Genomic DNA, 20548 nt, shown 5'->3' on the forward strand with positions numbered 1-20548 from the left:
AATATTGGTGTTAAGTGGGTGTTATTATGACTTTTCTAAGTGATATAACTGTTGCGTTTTTTTTATTGAATCATTGATGTATATAAGTATATATTTGTATATTTATAATATATGCTTAGGTACATTTGTTTTGGTCAATATGTTTCTCATCAATTGTTTTCTTTTATTCTTAGATTCATTAAATATAATATGGAATGTGTTTGATTAAATGAACCAATAAAAGGTTATAAAATTTTATTGACCATATTCCACGTTTGAATTCGAAAAGGGTAAAAGTGTAATTGGGTATTTTTGCTACTTTATTATATAATAAATAAAGGACAAAATTAATCATTATTCTCCTAAAGCATAAGAATTAAGAACCCTTCTAGAAATTACTTTCCAATAGCATTTGTTCAAAGGGCAATATTGCAATAATACTCAACTCATGGATGTTCTTGAGGATGAATTTTCGTCCATAAAACCTGATAACCGGTTTGGATCTAGGACCGGTTTACTTACGTCGGTTAATTCTTTAGTTTTCTTTTTCATACCCTTTTCTATATTTTTATTTAAATAAAATTACTTCCGTAGTTCCTTATATGATTTAAGATTTAGGTATATTTTTCTAAACAAACGTTCACACCGAATTCAGACAATCTAGGTTCGATTATAAACCGGTTTAGATTATCCAGCTAAACACGTAAACCGGCTTTTAGTTCAGCTTCCCAAACCCACTTTGGAAAATTAATTCGTAAAGCCAAAGTTTCCCCATATTTTATGTATTACCTTTTTTTACTATATTTACTTGTTTTAAAAAATATTTTATTTAATTCTATACGTGTGTGTGTGTATATATATATATATATGCACGTCTTTGCAGACCGTTTGTATAACATAAAGTATTCAATATTCAAAGCATTTAATGCATTGTTGATTTTTCTAAAATAGAAATAGAAATGAATCTTTATTTTTCTCATATTATATTTGTCTTTTTCAGACAGGTTGGTGTATGATAGATTTGCTCGGAAAGGGCTCTAAGAAATTTCGTGTGTTCACATCTCAAGAACTAATAAATATTTTGAGAAAAGCCCCTCATATTATTGATTTATTCTATATCAATTGTTATTTTATATTGGTAATAACTAACCCCTAGATATTTCCTTGCGATTATTAAATCGGTCTAAATAACGAATGCAATGCATGCTAACATATTGGATCAAGTAATTTTGTAACTTTTACTATTTAAATTTTAATAAAATTACTTTATTTTTTCAATATAGAATTATCATGTTACACAGTATAACATTAATATCTTTTAAATTTCATTATTTGAAAAAATCTTATTTCAGTATTTTTCATATATCGATTAAAGTGTTTTATAATCTTGTAATCTTTTAAACTTTATATAATTGGAAAAGGCTCCGCCACGACGGATACATTAAAAAAAAGGTTACAATAATCAGATACAAACCAATGGTATTCTAGATGTTGTTAGTTTATGAAACTTCAAAACTAAGTTATGGCTTGATTTCGAAGGCTTATAAAAGTAGGGGGGCGAATACGAAGAACATAAATAAATAAGGGGTGGAAAATTGGAAAATCTCCCAAAATTTTACCTGTCATCTTCGTTATAAATTAAAGGTTTTTGTTGTTTCATGTGGTATGTATTTGACCGTTGACTAATACCGATCAACGGTCCAAATTTCCAGAAGATAAAATCCTGTATTTTTCTTTTCTTTTTTTTTTTCTATATGTGATATAATTTAATAAGTTTAGTAAAAATGTGAGGGAACGTCACACATGAGATCATATCCAAAAGCTTCTAATGGTTATCGACGAGTTCCCCTAGGTAGACCAATTTAAATAAAAATAATAATTTCTAAGTTCCGTTCTTGGCTAAATACATTTTACATTTTCTACATTGTGTATTCGTGTATACGTTACGTATATATAAAATTAAACTATAAGATAATATAATATGTTTTTTTGGGTAAAGATAACATAATGTGATATGATTAGCATAGAATTGTTTTTGTGTATTTATGGTGGGTAAGGCCCATTGTAATGATATAAAAAGCTATGTGGAATAATAGCAACCACGGGAGAAAAATTGTAAAAAATCAATAATTAATTAAAAGACTTAAGTACTCAAATGGATGACCAAATCACTAATGAAGGACTAACAAAAAAAATATATATTAAAGAACAAAAGGCATTTATATTTTTGTTTTTTTGCTACTAAGGAAGTGGGTTGAGTTGGTGTAATGAGTGAAAGAGAAGACTTCTTGACCACTTTGCCTCCATGAAAAATGTATAATTATTTACTTTTTCTTAATCTGTTTGGTAGTGAGCATATGATTCAGATTCAATAACCACACATTGTTATTCATTTTCTGAATTAAAAAACTCATTCTATTGTGATTAATTTGGAATAATTTTTATTTAAAAATATTCATTTTTCTGAAAAAAAAAATAATTGGAATCAACTGAGTGTATGTCTGGCTTTCTTTGTTTGTGTTAATTTTATTTTAGGCACTGATTAGTGCGCTTAGGCTAAATCATTCCCTATATTGAAATCTAAGTCAACTACTTAGGCCAACCAAACCCTAAGTGCCAATGGCCAAAAAATCTCTGTCTAAATTTCAAAAGATTGGCCAACAATCTCTTTTCAACCTCCTGATTATTTGTTCTCTTCGAAACAATAATTTACCCAATGCACAAAGCTCAAAGAACAAACTCTTGTTGGGCCACTAAGATCACATCTCATGTCCAAAACCAATCTCCATGCGTTTTGGTTGAGGTGATGAAAAGCCATATTGGTTTAGGGCAAGATCTCCCTAACAAATATGGAAACACCATTAATGGCCATAGTCCCAAAACTTAAACAAGAGAGAATGGAAGCATGCGTCCTCCATAGATATGTACTCTCTCTTTGTCATCCTTACAAGCAAGACACTGTATCAACTAAAACATAAACCGATGAGTAGACTGAAGAACATACAGGATTAAGTTTAATCTCTAGAGTAGAGGTGCATTCTTAAAGAAGAAGAACAAAAAAAATGAGCTCAATCAAGTGGGGAACCCTTTCTGTCGGCAGATCAAACAACGAGGAGCATGTTTTAATTTTTAGAGTTGTACTCAAATGATGGCACTGGAGGTGCATCAAAACTCTCCAGAACCTCGGTTTTACTCCCACTGCTAGTTACTGGTTCATCTTTCTTACCGAAAAACCCTCCAAACCATGATGATGATGACGATGGGGTTGAAGAAGAGGTGTTTGGGGTTAGACTCTCGGGTATCACAGGTGCTTGATTTGGCATCTGCCCCATCGGGATTCCCGGCATGCCAGGCATATTGGGCACCGGCTCCTCCATCATTGGCATATTCTGTGGTTGGCTGAGCACCTTGTTTAACATGATCCCGGCTCCTTCAATCAAAGCAAGTAAAACGCCTCCAAAGATTGCTGACCTCGAGGCTGGACCAAGCCCTTGTCTCATTGATAGAAACCCTCCTGTGGCAGCACCGGCTATAATCGAGTTCCAAGGATCCTCCTTCTGCCGGAGGTAGACCATGGTGCAATCAAACGTCGAGAAAAGACCACCCCACACAGCAAAACTGCCGCCTACCCGGGGAGCATTCATGCTCACGGCTTGCGTACCTCCTACTAAACGGGCCCCCTTAGGAGAATTGTATGTTCCCTTGATAAAATGGAAGGCAGCACCTCCAACAGCCCCCATACCAAAAGCACCACCGATATCATCAAGGATGCGATCAGGGCAAGGTTCCCGAGAAGTTTCTGGTGTTCCCATCAATAGAAGACTGGCTTAACCTCACTCGGGTACGGTAGAGGCTCGGGCTATGATGTTTTAGCAAAACCAAAAAATAAGTTAGCAAATGAGCTCAAGAGTGGCGACCATAAGTAAGATTATTCACCCAACCTGAAATAAGACAAAGAGGACGAGGAACCGACCTACCCCCCTTTAGTCTGATAACAAACTCATCGAAACATATTTGTTTCATGCAGCTCAAACGCACACATTCAACGTGCCCATAGGTAAAAACATCAAAAATATTTTAAAAAATCTTCTTTTTAGGTAAAATAAAACGGGTGATGAGGTTGGTTTCTCGTAATCTACATCTAATGCCGAACAATCAACTGATATCAGCAACAAAAACGTAGAAGATCGAGAACAGACTATATCATGTTTGTCTAAAAAATGAAGACAATCTAGTTGTAAATGCTAATATCACAGAATGAAACATGAAAAAGTAGAACAATGGCATGGAATTACAACCTCGAACCATTCGTAACTAGTAAAAAACCCTATCTAATTCACTATAGGAAGAAACCTGGAATCAGAACCCCAAATGCCCGAAATTTCGCAAGAGACAAACGAAGCACAGCCTCGAAAAACAACAATTCGAACTCACCACGAGTAAAAACTCCACGAACCGCGGAAAAATCGGACTCGATTAAGAAGAAACAACTATGAGATCGATTCACTGTGGAAACACAATAAGCCGATTCAGGGTCCAAGACGAAATGAACGAATCAGAGACAATCGCGTGGTAACTACTCCCGGATGAACATATGCCGCGAGAAAACGTACCTCGACGGAGACTAGGGTTTATGATCTCGGCGAAGGAAAGATTTGAGGCAGAGAAGAGAATAGAGAGAGGAGGTGGGCGGGCATATAATAGGGTTTCTCGCTTGTTCAACCAAAAAATTAATAATCACGTGAGAAGCACGTGATACCTCACCCCGCTCTTTTTCTAGATTTTGCTCCGCAGTGACCCCTGAATTTCTTCCTTCTTCTATTTTCACCCCATAAATATCCATTTTGCGATATTTGTGGTTTGAAAATGATTTATTCGGTTCAATAAAAATTGTACTAAACTAGAAGTCTAGAACTGAAAACAACTCAAAATGATTTTGTTATATGAAGATGCGAGACTTAATATTAATATATATATTCGTTCATAAAGGTGCATACTTCGAATTTTGATTCGGTATTTATAGAATTCGTTTTAGTAGTTGTCGAATTCGATTAGAGTTTCACCTCTATAAAAAATTTATACCAAATTACAACTGAATATTATTATTTAGTCTGATACGATCCTACTCGATTTAGATTTATAATTGACCTCCATAGTTTTCACAAAAAAATGCCCTTCGAAAAGAGTGTTAAATCTTTTTTTTTTAAATTTAAGAAATCTTTTTTATTTTAAAATTTAAGAGCACAGTTAATTTGTCAATTAATTTTTTAATACTGTTACAAGGAGACTGTAACATCTTCACGTAAAGATTATAAGAAAAGGAGAATATTATTCAGAGTCCCAACACATTACACAACCACACGACAAAAGCATTGAAACAACAAAGTATTATGTCTGGTCTCTCATTACACAAGTAGTCTCTGTTTACACGCCATAACCAAGGACGAGAGGCCAGGTCAAGAAATGTGCTTCAGCTTGATTCACCAGTAATTCATTAAAGTAACAGATGATTTATGTACGGGTGTATCTCCATTCTCTGAATGCTCGTCATATAAAGTTCATGTAGAGTGATCGGATGGGTTGGAATGGTAAGTTCGCCGCCTCAACTGGCTCTCCCCCGTTGGCTGCTGCAGGAAAATCCTTGTCGGGTCATTCGGGTCGACGTATCTGCAACACGCAACCACCGACCAACATTTGTCAGGCAACATACAAAACCCGAAGGGAGGGAGTTCGGTTAGTTCATCACTTCCCCATGATGTTGAGATGGATTATCTTCTACTTCTGCCGCTAAGGATCTCAACATTGCATAGGGTTTAACCGTTAATAGCAGTAAATTCCTATCAATCTAAAGAAACTAAGGATAACCCTAATGAAGGATCGTTGCCCTGTTGATTGCTCTCAATCGAGTGAGAGAAGGTTCTAGTATGCTGTATGTTGTAGTTTTCCCCCCGAAATCTCATCATGTTCCAGAGTGGAAGCTCAAGTCTTTTACACTCTTCTTTTTTTCCCAAAGAGTCTCAGTTAATAAAGATGCCACTAATGGTTGTGCATTCCCCATGAGTGAGTGCGTGTGTGTATATATATCTGAGCATAAGAACAGGTCTCATATTCCATCTAAGAAAACTTACGCGTGTCTCATCATTTCATCCACAGGAGTTTGTGAAGCTTGAAGAGGATCGACACGAGGTGGTGCTGCTGCAGCTTGTTGCATTTGCTGGTTGTACCGTCTCACGGAAGAGATGAGATTGAGGAAGAGAGGAACAAAAGTCCCACAACCACCTTCCTTGAAGAGGATCTTGAAATTATGCGTTGAGTATAGAGCTCTATGCTCATTTTCCGGTACCACCTGGGAATTTTTGTTTTACAAAGCTAAGGTGAGTAAACCCGTAAAAAAACACAAATGGAACCCGTCTGCTGTCTGGAGGAAAAGAAAAGACGAGCTTGTAAAAGATACACTTACAGGCTCCACTTGGCCAGAGATATTGTTGCAGTGGAATATTGGCTGATTGAATTTTTCGCCATGAATATAGAGCTGCAAAGTTGAGTAATATACAGATCAGTTCCGAAGCAAATCTGTAAAACTCAGAATCAGCCGTCTGTTCCTGACGTAGTACTGGCAAGATAAATTTTATCATTTCCAGAAAACTGAACAGGAAAATTGAGCTGAGGATCAGACAGAAGAAGAAGAAAAAGGAAACGATAATGTTCCGTACCAGGGGCATGTCAAAAGCAACAAGGTTTCCAACAGGCTTGCTCGCAACAAAGACCAAACGTATATTTGACAAATATACCACTCCCTTAGCCTTAACATGACCTCCCTGGTCTCTGGAGCAAACACAACAAAAATCAGGAACAGTGTTGAAAACCTACAGCAGAATATGTCTCACTCATATGCAACTATTCTTACTTACCAGATGAACAAAAACAAACCTCGATTTTACTGATTGGATAATATAAGAAAGAAAGCCAAAGGATCTTACTTCAAGACTCCAGTTCTGATTAAGCAATGTTACTTAAGTGGAAACTCAAACAGAGTTGTTTTCGGATCAAAGTATAACAAAGAAAATATCGAAACGGGTCCAAAATGCGCAAGAAAATAGAGGTGGGGGAACAAACCCAGGGATCTTATCGACTTCAAACTCGACTCCATCTCTGGCGAGAACGAACATTTCGCTGACAAAGGGAACAGGCATCCCGTTGGGTAACAACTGAGGGTTTAGTGCCATGATCACTACTCAATCAATCGAGATGGCCAAAAAATATCGTGTTTCTAGCTTTTGCTTCTTCTTCTTGTATGCTTTCTCAATCCGCAATTCTTTCCACTGCGCAACCCAATCGCCAAAAATGTATCAAATATGAATCATTGATCACACAAAATGATCATGCAAATAGATCTCAAGTAGACGAAATATGACAAACTGGCATCAATTGTTAATAACCGGAACAGGCAAAAAGGACGGAACAACCAAAGTAAAATCCCAATTCCTTTCATCATGATCATGGATCAGGCCAGAGACGAATCACACTACTATTGTTTCTGCTAAGCAATTTCACAGAAAACGTGTCCAGAGACGGGAAACATTTCATCAAGGAAACCACACGAGCGTTGGAGATCCAAACCAAAAGCGAAATAGAAGGGAAAACCCCTAGGGTTACAATTCAAATTCCAAAAAATTCCACCAAATTATAAATAAAACATATAAAATCTAAGAATCATGGAAGTACCAAAACAATCACCAGCGATAACAAGAATTCGCACGGCGATCCAATTCATTTATAGGAAACTGCACATATCGAGAGAAGCTTGGAAACTCTTGTAACCACAACCAGATCAAGAAATTTCTCGAGAAACAAACAATCTGAGAGAAAACGTACCTTGATCGAGAACTGAAGGCTTTGATCAGAAAGGAGAAATACGATCGAGCAGACGGGAGAGGGATGGAGATATGTTGTCGATGAGATGCAACTACTCGCTTGTTCGAGAGGATAGAACATCACGCGTACAGCACGTGCTCGCAGCCTCTTCACATCTCCTTTATTATTCGGTTTTGCCTCTTTGAATTTTACGTAATTCAATATTCTCCCCAATATATTGCAAAGTGTCTCCATGCCCCTAATTACATTTTAACCTCGAATTAAATTGACAAAAAAATAAATTACTAACTGTTAATTATTATTTATCTATTTTTAATTGACTCCTTTAACAATTGAACCGTAACCATCACAGTTTGCTTCACTTTACCCTAAATGATATATAAGTAATATATATTATTATAGCTTTCCAATCCTTACTATGTATTTTTTTGGTAATTTAGATTTGTTAACTACACTTTCGACCCAACAATATTCATTCTTAATCAAAAAAACAAATTTGTTGCAATTAAATTACGTCATTTCTCTCTAACAACCACTCAAACATAGGATTACCCTTACACTTTGAAAATATACTTAAAACATATATATAAAATCAACAATTCAACATTGTCTAGTTAGATGTATTCCATCATTGTTAATAATATTAAATAAAATATCATATTTAAAAGGAAAATTTTAAGCAGATTTTCATTTAAAAAAAAAAGACATCAAAATATTTCAATTTACCAAAAAATGCCAAACAAATATATCAATTCAAATTATATGATCCTTGAAATAGTTAAAAAGTCAAACGGATTTCGATAAAAGGATGTTGGCTCTGGTGGTGAACTCATTCATTCAAGTGTTATTACAAAAGCATTACAGGACAGAACAGAGGGGCAAAGGAAGCAAGATAGTTCTCTTAGATCATGGCATAAAAGGAAACAAGAACAAAAAGGAAACAGAGGCATAGACAGAGACATGGACTGAAAGAGAAGGTTCTGAATAATGATAGATTGTTCTGTCTGAACACTTAGCGGTAGTTTCTGTAAACAGGACTGTACATGCAGCTCTCTGCAAACTTCACCAGGTCCTTTGCACGAGGAAGGTTAGACGCCAGTCCTGCATTTACAAGATGTCAGTTTGGTTATCAGATATCGGGGTTTTTTTTTTACAAAGAAACCCGAGAAAGACGATGTATGGAACCAACCGAGGTCGTAGGTTTTGGCAGCGACTTTGGCAGCGATATTGGCAGATATCTTTCTGATGTTTGAGAAGGGCGGGTAGATCAGTCCGTTTGCAAAGTTCTCCTCACTCACTTGCTCCGCCAGTGCCTCAGCTGTTCGGTAAAGAGAGAAAACAGAGGATGTTTCATGAGAAAGTTCCCACCTTTTTTCGTGTTTTACAGATTCAGAAACAGAAAACGGCTTTTCCGTGGTTTCGAAAGTGTGTTTTAGGGGAGAATTCAGAACTGAAATGCATCATCGATTTGCAGAAAGCTAAAACCTTTTTGAGGTTTAGGGCAGAATTCATAACTGTCTTTTTGTAAATTCTTTCAACCGTTTAACCGAGGGAGAGTTCTAATACACTTACAGGCAGCAAGAAGCATGTCATCACGGACACGAATTGCACCAGACATGATCAAACCAAGACCGAGACCCGGGAAAATGTAGCAGTTGTTTGCCTGAAACAAGGGTTATCAATTGTAAACCACATGACCATCTGAATTCCCGGAAAAAGATTTGCAAAACCGAGACTGAAAATGTCATCGAGAAAACACAAAACTAACCTGGCCAGGCACGAAAGTTTTGCCATCGTACTCAACGGGATCAAACGGGCTTCCACTCGCAAAGATTGCACGACCCTATATCGTTAAGAAACTATGATCAAGACTCTATCCAAGAGCAAATACAAGAGCTTTCTTTCTACATATTCGAGTATATACCTTGGTCCATGCGTAAGCTTCTTCTGCTGTACACTCGGCTTGGGAAGTAGGGTTCGAGAGAGCAAGAATCAACGGTTTCTGTAACCCGACATCGAAAAGAGCATTAGAAACAATTTGTGCAGAAAACCCGGTTTCAAGAAAATAATATGTAAAAGAGGAACGAGAAGAAAACCTCGTTGAAGGAAGCCATGGCCTCGACAACTTCCTTTGTGAAAGTTTTTCCCACACCTGATGTCCCGATCAGCACGGTTGGCTTTATCACCTGATTGAAAGTTTCAACCAAAAAAAACGGTGAGAATAAAAAAAAACAACAGAGGATTACAAGATCAAGAATGTTAAAGATGAAATCTTTACAGCATTTACATACATTGACAGCGCCCAAGAGATCCTTGACCGGCTCATGTTCATGTGCCCACGGCTGCTTGAAGTGCTGGAGCGATTCTTTACGAGAGCTAACAATCAATCCCTGCGCAAAAAGAAAGTTTCAAAAACCGGAAGAAGAGGAACCTCAATGCCCGGTTTTAGAAGATACAGACAGCAAAGTGCCTGGATGTTACACCCTACCTTTGAGTCCACAAGCCAAATCTTCTTCCTGGCCTCTTCAGTCGGAGTTCCGGTCTGAAAAAAACAACAACACGGGTATGGTTAATCACGGATTCTTAGCCTGTAAGAAGAGCAATGACATAAAATCTCGGGAACTGCTAACCTCTCTTGAAATCTGAAGAGCAATCAGCTCAGCAATTCCGGTTCCAGCCTTCGAAAAGGAATCAAAGAGATTAGATTAAGAGCCAAAACATATGGTGAACGCTTCTAGGGGCAGAATTTTAGGTCTCACCTCTCCGGCTCCCAAGAACAGGAAGGTGTGATCAGCCAGGTTTTTACCGAGCAGCTTCTGGGCGGCAATAAGCCCAGCAAGCACCACAGATGCAGTACCCTGGAATTATGCAAGAGTGGAAAAAAAAAATCAATTCTTGAGATTAGTTTGTTCAGAAGAAAAAAGATCTCAGACAATGAAAACTCAGAAGTGAAGGACAAGACCATTACCTGGATATCATCATTGAAGACAAGATGACTGGAGCTGTACTTGGACAGAAGCTCAAACGCGTTGTGGTTTGCAAAGTCTTCAAACTGAAATCAAGAACATATATACATATATATACACACATATCATGTCAATGGCATCTAGATGTAAAGAAGAAGAAGAAGAAGAAGAAGAAGAAGAAGAAGAAGAAGAAGAAGAAGAGCAATGTCAATAATGTTCCATGGGCTTTAGCAGAACCGAGCAGATAATTCACCTGCACCAAGACCTTCTCTCCATAGTTCTGCTTAGCAGCGCACATGAACTCGTGCAGAAAATCTGCATATTCCTGAATTTAAAAAGAAAAGGGGATATAACTTCTCAGTTTCTGAAAAAGTTCATAGAAAGACAGCAGAGAAGAGAGAACAAGAGGAAAGCTATTGCTGAACCTGTCCTGTCGCCCTCCGCTGCTTAAGGCCAATGTAAAACTCATCGTTCAGCAGCTTCTCATTGTTGGTACCGACATCAATGGTGATTGGAAGGCACTGCAGATGAATCGGGTTTATAGATTTATGAACAGACAACAAAGAAGAATCAAGCAGAACACGTTTCTCGGTGAAAAGATTGCAACTTTGACACGGTTCTTACCGCCGAGGGACGGATTCCTCCCAAAGCTGTGTAAAGAGAGAGCTTCCCCACTGGGATTCCCATTCCCTGGGAAAATTTTACGACGACGAAATCATCGGTAAAATGATATGTAGAGAGAGTAATTGGCATGTAAACTAAACAACCCTTTACCTGGCAGCCAAGATCTCCCAGCCCAAGAATGCGCTCACCATCGGTGACAACAATAACTTGAATTCCCCTCTGTGGCCAGTTCTTCAACACTTCAAGAATCTTACCCCTGAAGAATGAAGCCCCAATCTTTCGTTCAGGCAAGAGAGAGCAAACAAAAACCATGAAAGCCGACATGGTAAAGAGGATGACAAAACACAGTTTAAAACATTCGAACACACTTCTCTTTCAGGCTGATGTAAAGACCCTGAGGCCGCCTGAAAATGCTCCCATACTTCTGGCAAGCTTCACCAACTGTCGGTGTGTACACAACTGGAAGCAATTCCTCGACGTTATCGATCAGAAGCTTGTAAAACAACCTCTCGTTCCTCTCCTGCAAAGATTCAGATCCGCAGTAGGAACCGGTTACTCACAAATTATTTCTAATCAGTGAATCAAGAGTGCATAATCAGTGAATCTCTCCCTAATCCACCTGAAGATCCATCAAGGCCATGTAACGTTGCAGAGGAACCGTGTACTGGCGGAGATTGTGCATCAGCTTTCTCTCCTATTAACAGGCAAACCATGATCAACACAAACCCAAAGCAACAAACACGAAAATCTCAAATCTGAGCATGCGTTGTGTTAGGATCTTGAATCTTGAATCTTGATCGCAGATTTCAGTATCACCTGGACTTCCTGAGTTAGAACAACAGGAGGCAGAAGACCGGTTAAGTAATGGGCATCTCTCTCCTTGTCAGTGAAGGCAAGTCCCTTGTTGTAACGCGGGTCACGCATCAATGAATAGCCACTGTAAATTTTTTCACAAAATTTTTAAGAGAAATGACCGATTAAAATCGCAGGAACTGATTCATAATTCAAAAGCAAGAAAATCATCAGTTGCTGATGTCCGAAATTTCTGAGTTTGCAAGTTTAATAACGAGCAGTGAACAGAAGAACCTAATCCAGCAATTCTTTGATCCCTTCTATTACATAAGAATCAAAACTTTAGAACATTAACATCCTGAAAAACAGGAACTGAAGCGAACCAACGAGATCAAGTTGTGACAGAACAGATAAAAGTTGAGATCTTGGAAGGCAGTAAGTAAAAAAGAAAATCCAGCAAGTCGTCTCACCTGGCAACGGAAGTAACCCAGGGGGTGACGAGCTGATCCAACGTGGCACTATCCTCACCGTACACGTCAGAGATCCCGCCGCCGACGCCGGACCTGTTGTCGGCCACACAGTCGCCGGAGATCTCAGTCGGAGTACTTCCCATTCTCTCTCTCGCTGTCGACGATCGAACAACACAAAGGCTCCGGACACAAAATGACAAAAAGCGACAAGATTTCGGGAAAAATCGGTACAGCTTTCTTCTGGGCTCGAAGATAATTTGGTGGATTGAACGGGGAAGAAGATCTTTACTTATATAGGGGGGAAGGGACCTGTCCGGATGGCCGGAAAATTCCTCCATTGTCAAATAATGGAGAGGAAAACGTGGACCTATCATCGCCTGTGGGTCCCACGGTCCATGATTTGATTTCTATTGTTTTCTCCTTTGGCCGCCATGATTTTTTCGTTAAAGCGTCCATTTACATGGAAAAAAAAACTTTTTTGAAAAAAAAAAGATATTTTTTACAGCAATGTAAAAAAACCCTTTTGAGAATTATCGTTGTATGAATTTCTTAGGATAATACAATAATATATACAATCATGTGGTTCACAATTTTTTAGAACAATAAAGTTTTCTCATTTATACGAGAAATTAGAAAACTTTATGGCAACAATCAAATAATATGTTGCATTTTGAAAGTAAATTATCAGAGTATCGCTTGATTTTTATTTTTTTTAAACTAAAATAAAAAGGTTTTGGGTGCATAAAAATAAATAACCATGAGATGAAAACCTTTCAAAAGTCTATATCTATAAACGGAAATTGAGAATATAATTAAAATATTCAAATAAATACAACGAAACGCTACAGATAATATACCAAATGAGATTGTCGGATTTAGAAAATACATATATCAAACATGTACTGTATATATAACATCTTCGCGAAGCTATTTAATAACAATACGCGTTTTAAAACAAAAAAAAAAACAATACGCGTTTTAAACCCAATCTGGGTAGTTCAACTGTTGAAACGGAGGCGCAAAACGTCTGTCCCGCCCCGAGTTCGAACCCCAGGCTGGGGAGAGAGCGCATAATTCAAATCACATGGCTGGCTCCCGGCCCCGGGATTAGTCTGGACCTCGATCCAGGAAACCCGGTTACCCAAAAAAAAAAAACAATACCCGTTTTATTCTCTTTTTCCCTGTAATATAATAATATGCATTAAAACTGTAGTGCATAGATAAAAGACCATGACAGTGAATATACACGTTTAGCGAATTGAGGGATAGTTGGATGGCACTTCTATTGATCAATGTGTGTGAGTGTGTGTGTGTGTATGTATATATATACGGTACCATCTAAATAATCTCTCTCTCTCTCTCTAATCTCTCTCTCTCTATATATATATATATATATCATACGGTACCATCTAAATGGATAAACACATGCTAAATAATCACATGCCCTTGTCCGTGTATTACAAGAACATACAATGAATCCATAGATATTGGATATTTTGAAACCCAAGATCCATCTGAATTTTTATTATTATTAGTATATAAAAATTTGTACTCGCACGCGTATAATAATAATTTTGGTCAGCCTATGTGTGAAAAATCCGATCACGCATCATAATATTTGCATTAATCAAATCGAAATTAAAAAAAATGTTGTTTTATTTCATAGAAAAGGAACACAATAACCCACCTCGTGGTGGTCGAGCGGCAGGCGCTCCTGGTCTGTTGTCTGTATGCGGCGTGGGGTTGGGTCCGGGGGAGTCAAAATTGGCCGGCATTTGGAGCGCAACTTGGATTATAATAATAATAATAATAATAATGAATATGATACAAAATTCATTATCAATAATACATATATATATATATATATTAATATGGTTCGTATCAAATCCAAAATATCCAACCAATCAATTTCTACTATTGCTGATTTTTTTTATATCATTATACAATAATATACTAGATATTCAATAAATAGTGACGAAAAGCTTGATTTATTTTTTGGAAATGGGTATTTATTAGGTGAAGAGAATCTTATTCCACGTCTCAACAACAACGACGTAGTGATGCTTATAAAAAAGAAATATAAACGTACATTTTAAATAGTATTTTTATCGTATGTGATTAATTTTTAAAATTGATTCAGCAGTTATCAGAAAACAATGAATTGCAAGACTTTTTTTTTATAACCAGGATGGTTCCCGGGCCTTCGGTCCGACTACATTCATCCTAGGTCCGGGACCAACCTTTGTACTTTTGTATATGGACTATTTTAATTCAGAAATTACATCCCTCCCTACAAATGGAATCGAACTCATGAACTCGATGATGACTTTACCTTTCATCCACCGGGCCATTAACTGTTGGGTAATTACAAGACTTATTATATACCTGCATTGATTGTTAAAAAAAATGGTATTATTTCGAAAGGCCAAGACATGCATGCAACAAAATGAATTGGATATTTAAACCCAAATATCTACTCCTACATTTCATTCTTGAATATAAAAGATTTTATTTTATTCCATTTTATAATATTAAATTATTTATTGAAGCGCTGTAACCACAATAGTCTTGACATTAAAGGGGCAACGTCTGACCTTTTGTTGGTAATTTCTTATTTAAGGCGTTCCTTTTGGACCGTTTCTTCCACCAAAATTGGGATTCACGTAACGCGAACGAGTTTCCTCTTCTTCTCACATACCATAAAAGTAAATTATTTTTTGTTGGCGCCTTCATTTTCTTGTGTTCATACAATACATATATTTCTGTTACTTTGATACTTTACTTAAATTCAGACATATATGATTTTCAAAATATATATATAATTGGTTTAAAATTGGACTATACATAATTAGTTTTGATTTAATTCAGTTCTATATGGTAATATTTTCATCTAAAAAATTAAGAAGCATAGCATATACAGCACTGAAAACATGATTCTTTCTTGGCACAAAAGACAATAAAACATCGTACAATTCCCGTATGAACAAAAGCGAGTAATATTTAGATGGAGATAACCATATATATATGTGTATATAATATATATACACACACGTTCTAGAGCGATAACTAGATGATGTTTTACCGACCGTTGACTTTGCCATTTGAACATTGACCCCTTTAATATTCAATTCAAAACAAAACAAAACCAATATTTCTCTGAAGCTAGAGAAGTCAGTAGCTAAATAATAATTTCACAATATTGACTAATCTTTTCTTATTAATAAAAAATTCCAAAAATAACGGGCCATAAATTCGTATTTAGCTCGCTATTTCATCAATCCGCCCTCTGGACGATCAGATTAACATACAAAATCCGACCAAACCCAAGTTGCATGATACATGCATACAATACACATACATGCGTATAAACTATATATATATATATATATATATATATATGTGCAGGGGATGTCATAGTTCGGACAAAACATGAGACAAACTGAAAATATAAGCATCTTTGTATGTCTGTGTATGCTTTAGGACCAATCACACAATAATAAGAACCCTAACTAGAGCTACTGAGCAAGGAGCAATGGCCAACCATATGGAAGAAGAAAACATAAGTCCAGAATGAAACCGAAAACACGAGAGAACACATCGGTTATTCGCTTAAACCGATTCAGTTTCTTTCAATGCAAACTGCATGAGTAAGGTCTCTAAGCAAAATGGATGAAATTATGGAAAATAAGAGAATCACCCAGAAAAAAAAAACACAGCTATGGGTGAAAATGAGAGACACATGAAAAAGTACCAGGAGAGGGAAAAGATTGGATTGGAGCTGTTAAGGCAGAGGATGAATTCCCTTTTCTTGGTTTCGGTCTCTTATCGAGGAACACTAAGGCCAAGCTCTGCAAGAAAATCACGAAACAAAAGAACAGTATCAAACATGGAACATTCATAATGATAATGGTTGTCTGAAAACTAAAGTGAATCCTTTTTATCAACCAAAACATGACAATGCTTGGGGTTAACAGAACAAATCATTGAAGAAGCTACACAATGCTCGAGAAGAACTGTGCTAATGGATCGGAAAAACTAGGTCTATTGGAAGCTCTAGAAGTTCATCACAGAAGCATTACTGAATTCCTCTCAAAGATCATACTTGGCAAGAGCTTCTTATAGCTTTCGTGAGCCAGGGACTGGGTTACTGGTTAACATAACTAAGCAGAATGCAAACTATCTGGCAAGACAAATTTGTCTGCCAGTTTGAGAGAAGGCCTGTATTTCAATGTTATACGCAAAGAGGAATCAAAATCTGTCTCAGCTCTTCAACTGATACAAATCTCCAAATGAGTTGGATTTGTAAAAACAAAGGAAGAGAATTTCAGTAAAGAGAAATCCTTGGAGGAAGAAAGGCCAGAGTCTCGCATCCCACATATGATACCATGACACGAGCATTCATATGAAAAGATGATGGAAAGAAAACAAGTTAAACAACTCCAATTAAGAACAGGAAACGGCATGCAAATCCGGGAAGATGTCCAAGATCAAAGAGTAAAAAAGTTGCTTACAGATACTAAACACAAAACATTTGGAGATTATCAAACTCCTGGATTTGCACTGCAGAGCATACCCTGAGACAGCGACCTCGAGCTCCTCGAATCGATGCCGAGACACGAAGTCAACCGAGCTGAAGACACTGCACTGTGCAGTGGAAGTAAAGACTGAAGCGAGCCCAGCTGAGAAATTGGCCTGTAATATAAAAAAAATACATCCAAAACGTTTTTCCTCACAATTCCGTCGATTCCAAGACAACCCACAAATCGAAATGGTACGAACACAAAATCTATGACTCGAATTCGGGGGGGAACCCCCAATCAGAATCGTGGAAAGGGCACGCGAAATTGAATCGAAAAGGGCTTACCTCGATGATCCAAGCGAATGACGAGCACCGAGAAGCGAAGAAGCCGATCTGGATCCGACCGAAGGCTTGTTCATAGCAGATTTAAACAAAGAAACCGCAGGCTTCGACAAAGATCGACATCGAGAAGCCATTTCCCGGGAACGCGTAGACAAAGACGGAGATCGGCTTTCTAGGGTTCTTTGAAGAAACTGCGGCAACCAAAAGAGGGGTTTTTGCGAGGTTTAGTAAAACGACGCCGTAGTTTACGGATAGACACGCTAAATCCTTCTTGTAAAAGATGGCACGCATTCCGATGGTTTATCCGAAAAACAACACGACGTTCAGTCCCCCAAATATATATATATATTTATAACGTGGTGTTGTGACTTGAAATGATTTGAACTGAAAAATAAGACGGAAAAGGAACCGGCGTCGTGCCCGAAATGCCTAGACGAAATTAACGCCGTTTTCAAGAAATTGAATTCTGAACAATGTAATATCAGACAGATTCTATTTAACAAAATTGATTTTATAAAATAACGAATTTTCTCTTACAAAAAATAATATATATATATATATGTATATATATAAACTTCTGGAATGGCATATTTTTATAGGCTGGGATCTGGTCCCATACGTACGATTTTGGATATAATAACAGATAAAAGTACATATAATGTCTTCAGCATCATATCACTATACGTCTTTTTTCTTTTTGGGAAAAATCATGATCCGTCCTTTTGTAATGTTTGGCCATATATGTCTGATATTACAACATTTAATTACTAAATATTCTATAACACTTTTCTTGTACGTAATTAAAGCCATGGCCTTTGTACGACGATGATTAATTACCATCCACTTAGATATTTTGTATTTATAATCTTGAGTTTCAACATATTTCTCTATGTTCCGGGTTTATATACATGGATTAAAATTAATTGAGTATAAAAAATACTAAAATTTTTAAATGATCCAAAAAAAATACATAAACTTGTATGTGATTGTCAAAAAAATATTAAACTTATTAAATAGTTCAAAAAAAATATATGAACTATGTACAATTATAAAAAAAAAAAACCAAATTTAACATGTTTATTTTGACAAAAAAAAAACCCAACTATGTCACGTTAGCTCATTTGTTTATTTTGACAATCGTAGAAAAATTAAATATTTTTTTGACAAATTTAAAAAATTTAATATTTATTTGATAAAATAAAAAATTTAGTATTTTTTTATCAATAAAAAAGTTCAGTGTTTTTTTAAATTTTTTTAAAAAGTTTCATTTTCTATTGAAAATTACTTTTCATAGGTGTATATATATATATAATGTTTTAATGTAAGGCTGTTTCAAAAATATTTTGTGAATAAAAAATCGATATTCTCGATATTCTAAGTAAATTTTATTGCAAGTTTCATTTTTTAATAATTGTATTTATTTGTGGAAACAATGTGCTTATCATGCAATTTGATAGAGTTTTCTTTGAAAAAAAAATACTAATTAAGAGAAGCCGGCCAGGCAACTTAGTTAGAAGGTCAACGAGGAGTGGCAATCTCGTAGTATCCAACAAAAAGACTGCCCTTTTATGTCCATCATCATTAAATGACTGTGCAAACTCCAAAGAACTATTCAACTCTCCATTCCTTTAGTTTAAATTTCATTATTTATTTTTGTACCAACTTTTAGTACTGCGTTTTAAATTTTCATTAAATTTTATTTTTATTTTAAAACAAAAAAATTATTCTTATTCATTTTCCAATGATTTTATATTTATATGAAATATAACTATATCTAATTAGATTTATAATGTAGAGTTACATATTATTCAATTCAATTAATTATACATATATACATATACACGAAACGAAACGAAATATTTATCTAATTGTGACAAATAAATCAACATCGCTAATTTATGAATTGATATCAAATGAGGATGCTATAAGAGAAATGTTTTTCTTGTATTCTCATTAATAATAATACATGAATATATAGGCATATATAATCAACGATTAAGTAATGAATAATCAATATTCTAGACAACAATAAAGTATAAAATTAGAGATGTGATTTGAGAATAATATCGCTGAAGATATTATATCATATCCTTCCATTAGATGCAAATATCTTAAATACAAAACATAAAACAAAACCGAAATAATTAACAGATCTATTTCCAACCAAATTAAACTAAAAATATCTAAACTAAAGCGAAATTAAACCTGCTACATAAGCTAATATTATAAATCTACAATTGGTGTTGTGAGTGAAAATATTTTAACACGAAATGAACCGCAAAATGGTGATTAGTGGAATTTCAAATGCTGATAATTGCAATTAAAGAAAAACAATAAATAAACTTTATTTCTCTGACTCGCCGCCTTCAAAGAAAATTAAAGAAAACAAAGTTTTTTTAATTATCTTTTTATTATATATATATAATAATTTTCTCGGTAAAACCGAAGAATCTTCAATGAAGAAGAGCATGGCGTGTCCGCTCAAATACATGGAACCAAATTCCAAGGTTACCCTTTTTCCTTTTCGTCTTTATTTTCTTCTCGAGTAACATATCATGGCCCTGGTGTGTGCGAGGGCTGTTGTTTGGTTGCCGAGAAACAGCTAGAAAATCTGATACAAACCCGGCACAGTTACGAGGTAGAGAAAAGAAAGAGAGAATTTTGTTGAGAACCCATTGCGAAGAGATTCCATCTTCTTCTTTTTTTTAATTTAATAGTATACTCCAAGAGAAGATTTTCATCTTTCTTGCTTCTTGGCGTTTCTTGTTTTGTCGGCGGAGTTCATTGGCAACAGAACAGAACCCAGAAGCCGATCAAATCCCAGAATTCCCATGTCTTTTTCTCTCTGTCTGATCACTTTGCTACTTCAGAAATAGTAAGTTATGTTTCTTATAAATCTCTCTCTCTCTCTCTCTCTCTCTCTCTCTCTCTCTCTCTCTCTCTCTCTCTCTCTCTCTCTCTCTTTTTTTTTTTCGCGCGCA

At 36.1% G+C, this 20548-nt stretch overlaps 5 protein-coding genes across 8 annotated transcripts in view; 1 reads left to right on the forward strand and 4 right to left on the reverse strand.

Moving 5' to 3' along the window:
• Positions 1-2862: 2862 nt before the first annotated feature.
• LOC104811262 (mitochondrial import inner membrane translocase subunit TIM17-2-like) lies at positions 2863-4673 on the reverse strand. Of its 2 annotated transcripts, XM_010537920.1 has the most exons (3): positions 4593-4659; positions 4414-4485; positions 2863-3838 (listed from the first exon to the last, which is right to left on the reverse strand). In XM_010537920.1, the coding sequence occupies exon 3, from the start codon at positions 3789-3791 to the stop codon at positions 3102-3104; it is 690 nt and encodes a 229-aa protein (XP_010536222.1). In that variant the 5' UTR covers positions 3792-3838; positions 4414-4485; positions 4593-4659; the 3' UTR covers positions 2863-3101. The 2 variants fall into 2 exon arrangements, with proteins under 2 accessions (XP_010536222.1, XP_010536221.1); XM_010537919.1 differs by lacking the exon at positions 4414-4485 and having other exon boundaries at positions 4593-4673.
• A 589-nt stretch (positions 4674-5262) lies between these two features.
• Positions 5263-7992, reverse strand: LOC104811263 (UPF0664 stress-induced protein C29B12.11c-like). The gene is made up of 6 exons (XM_010537921.1): positions 7855-7992; positions 7096-7301; positions 6693-6804; positions 6440-6511; positions 6108-6325; positions 5263-5646 (listed from the first exon to the last, which is right to left on the reverse strand). Exons 2-6 carry the CDS (start codon positions 7203-7205, stop codon positions 5538-5540), a joined length of 621 nt encoding a protein of 206 aa, XP_010536223.1. The 5' UTR covers positions 7206-7301; positions 7855-7992; the 3' UTR covers positions 5263-5537.
• Positions 7993-8649: 657 nt separating this feature from the next.
• Positions 8650-13021, reverse strand: LOC104811264 (NADP-dependent malic enzyme 2). Its single transcript, XM_010537922.1, has 19 exons — positions 12707-13021; positions 12261-12381; positions 12064-12138; positions 11813-11964; positions 11595-11700; positions 11445-11510; positions 11246-11341; positions 11074-11145; positions 10823-10906; positions 10614-10712; positions 10485-10532; positions 10343-10396; positions 10146-10244; positions 9951-10040; positions 9779-9856; positions 9623-9697; positions 9427-9517; positions 9044-9172; positions 8650-8955 (listed from the first exon to the last, which is right to left on the reverse strand). The coding sequence occupies exons 1-19, from the start codon at positions 12847-12849 to the stop codon at positions 8867-8869; spliced, it is 1767 nt and encodes a 588-aa protein (XP_010536224.1). The 5' UTR covers positions 12850-13021; the 3' UTR covers positions 8650-8866.
• A 3115-nt stretch (positions 13022-16136) lies between these two features.
• Positions 16137-17807, reverse strand: LOC104811265. Of its 2 annotated transcripts, none has more exons than XM_010537923.2 (3): positions 17571-17807; positions 17218-17398; positions 16137-16554 (listed from the first exon to the last, which is right to left on the reverse strand). In XM_010537923.2, exons 1-2 carry the CDS (start codon positions 17699-17701, stop codon positions 17248-17250), a joined length of 282 nt encoding a protein of 93 aa, XP_010536225.1. In that variant the 5' UTR covers positions 17702-17807; the 3' UTR covers positions 16137-16554; positions 17218-17247. The 2 variants fall into 2 exon arrangements, with proteins under 2 accessions (XP_010536225.1, XP_010536226.1); XM_010537924.1 differs by having other exon boundaries at positions 17280-17398; positions 17571-17805.
• Positions 17808-20038: 2231 nt separating this feature from the next.
• LOC104811266 (probable glycosyltransferase At3g07620) overlaps positions 20039-20548 on the forward strand; it is a 3966-nt gene continuing 3456 nt past the window's right edge. The window contains exon 1 of one of the 2 annotated variants that reach the window (XM_019202303.1): positions 20039-20446. The gene's annotated coding sequence lies outside the window, so the exon portion shown is untranslated. The remainder of the gene's footprint in view (positions 20447-20548) is intronic. The other variant, XM_010537927.2, reaches the window with a different exon arrangement.

The sequence above is a fragment of the Tarenaya hassleriana genome, unplaced genomic scaffold (genome assembly GCF_000463585.1).
Source record: "Tarenaya hassleriana unplaced genomic scaffold, ASM46358v1 Cleome19, whole genome shotgun sequence".
In the NCBI taxonomy this organism is placed as follows: domain Eukaryota; kingdom Viridiplantae; phylum Streptophyta; class Magnoliopsida; order Brassicales; family Cleomaceae; genus Tarenaya; species Tarenaya hassleriana.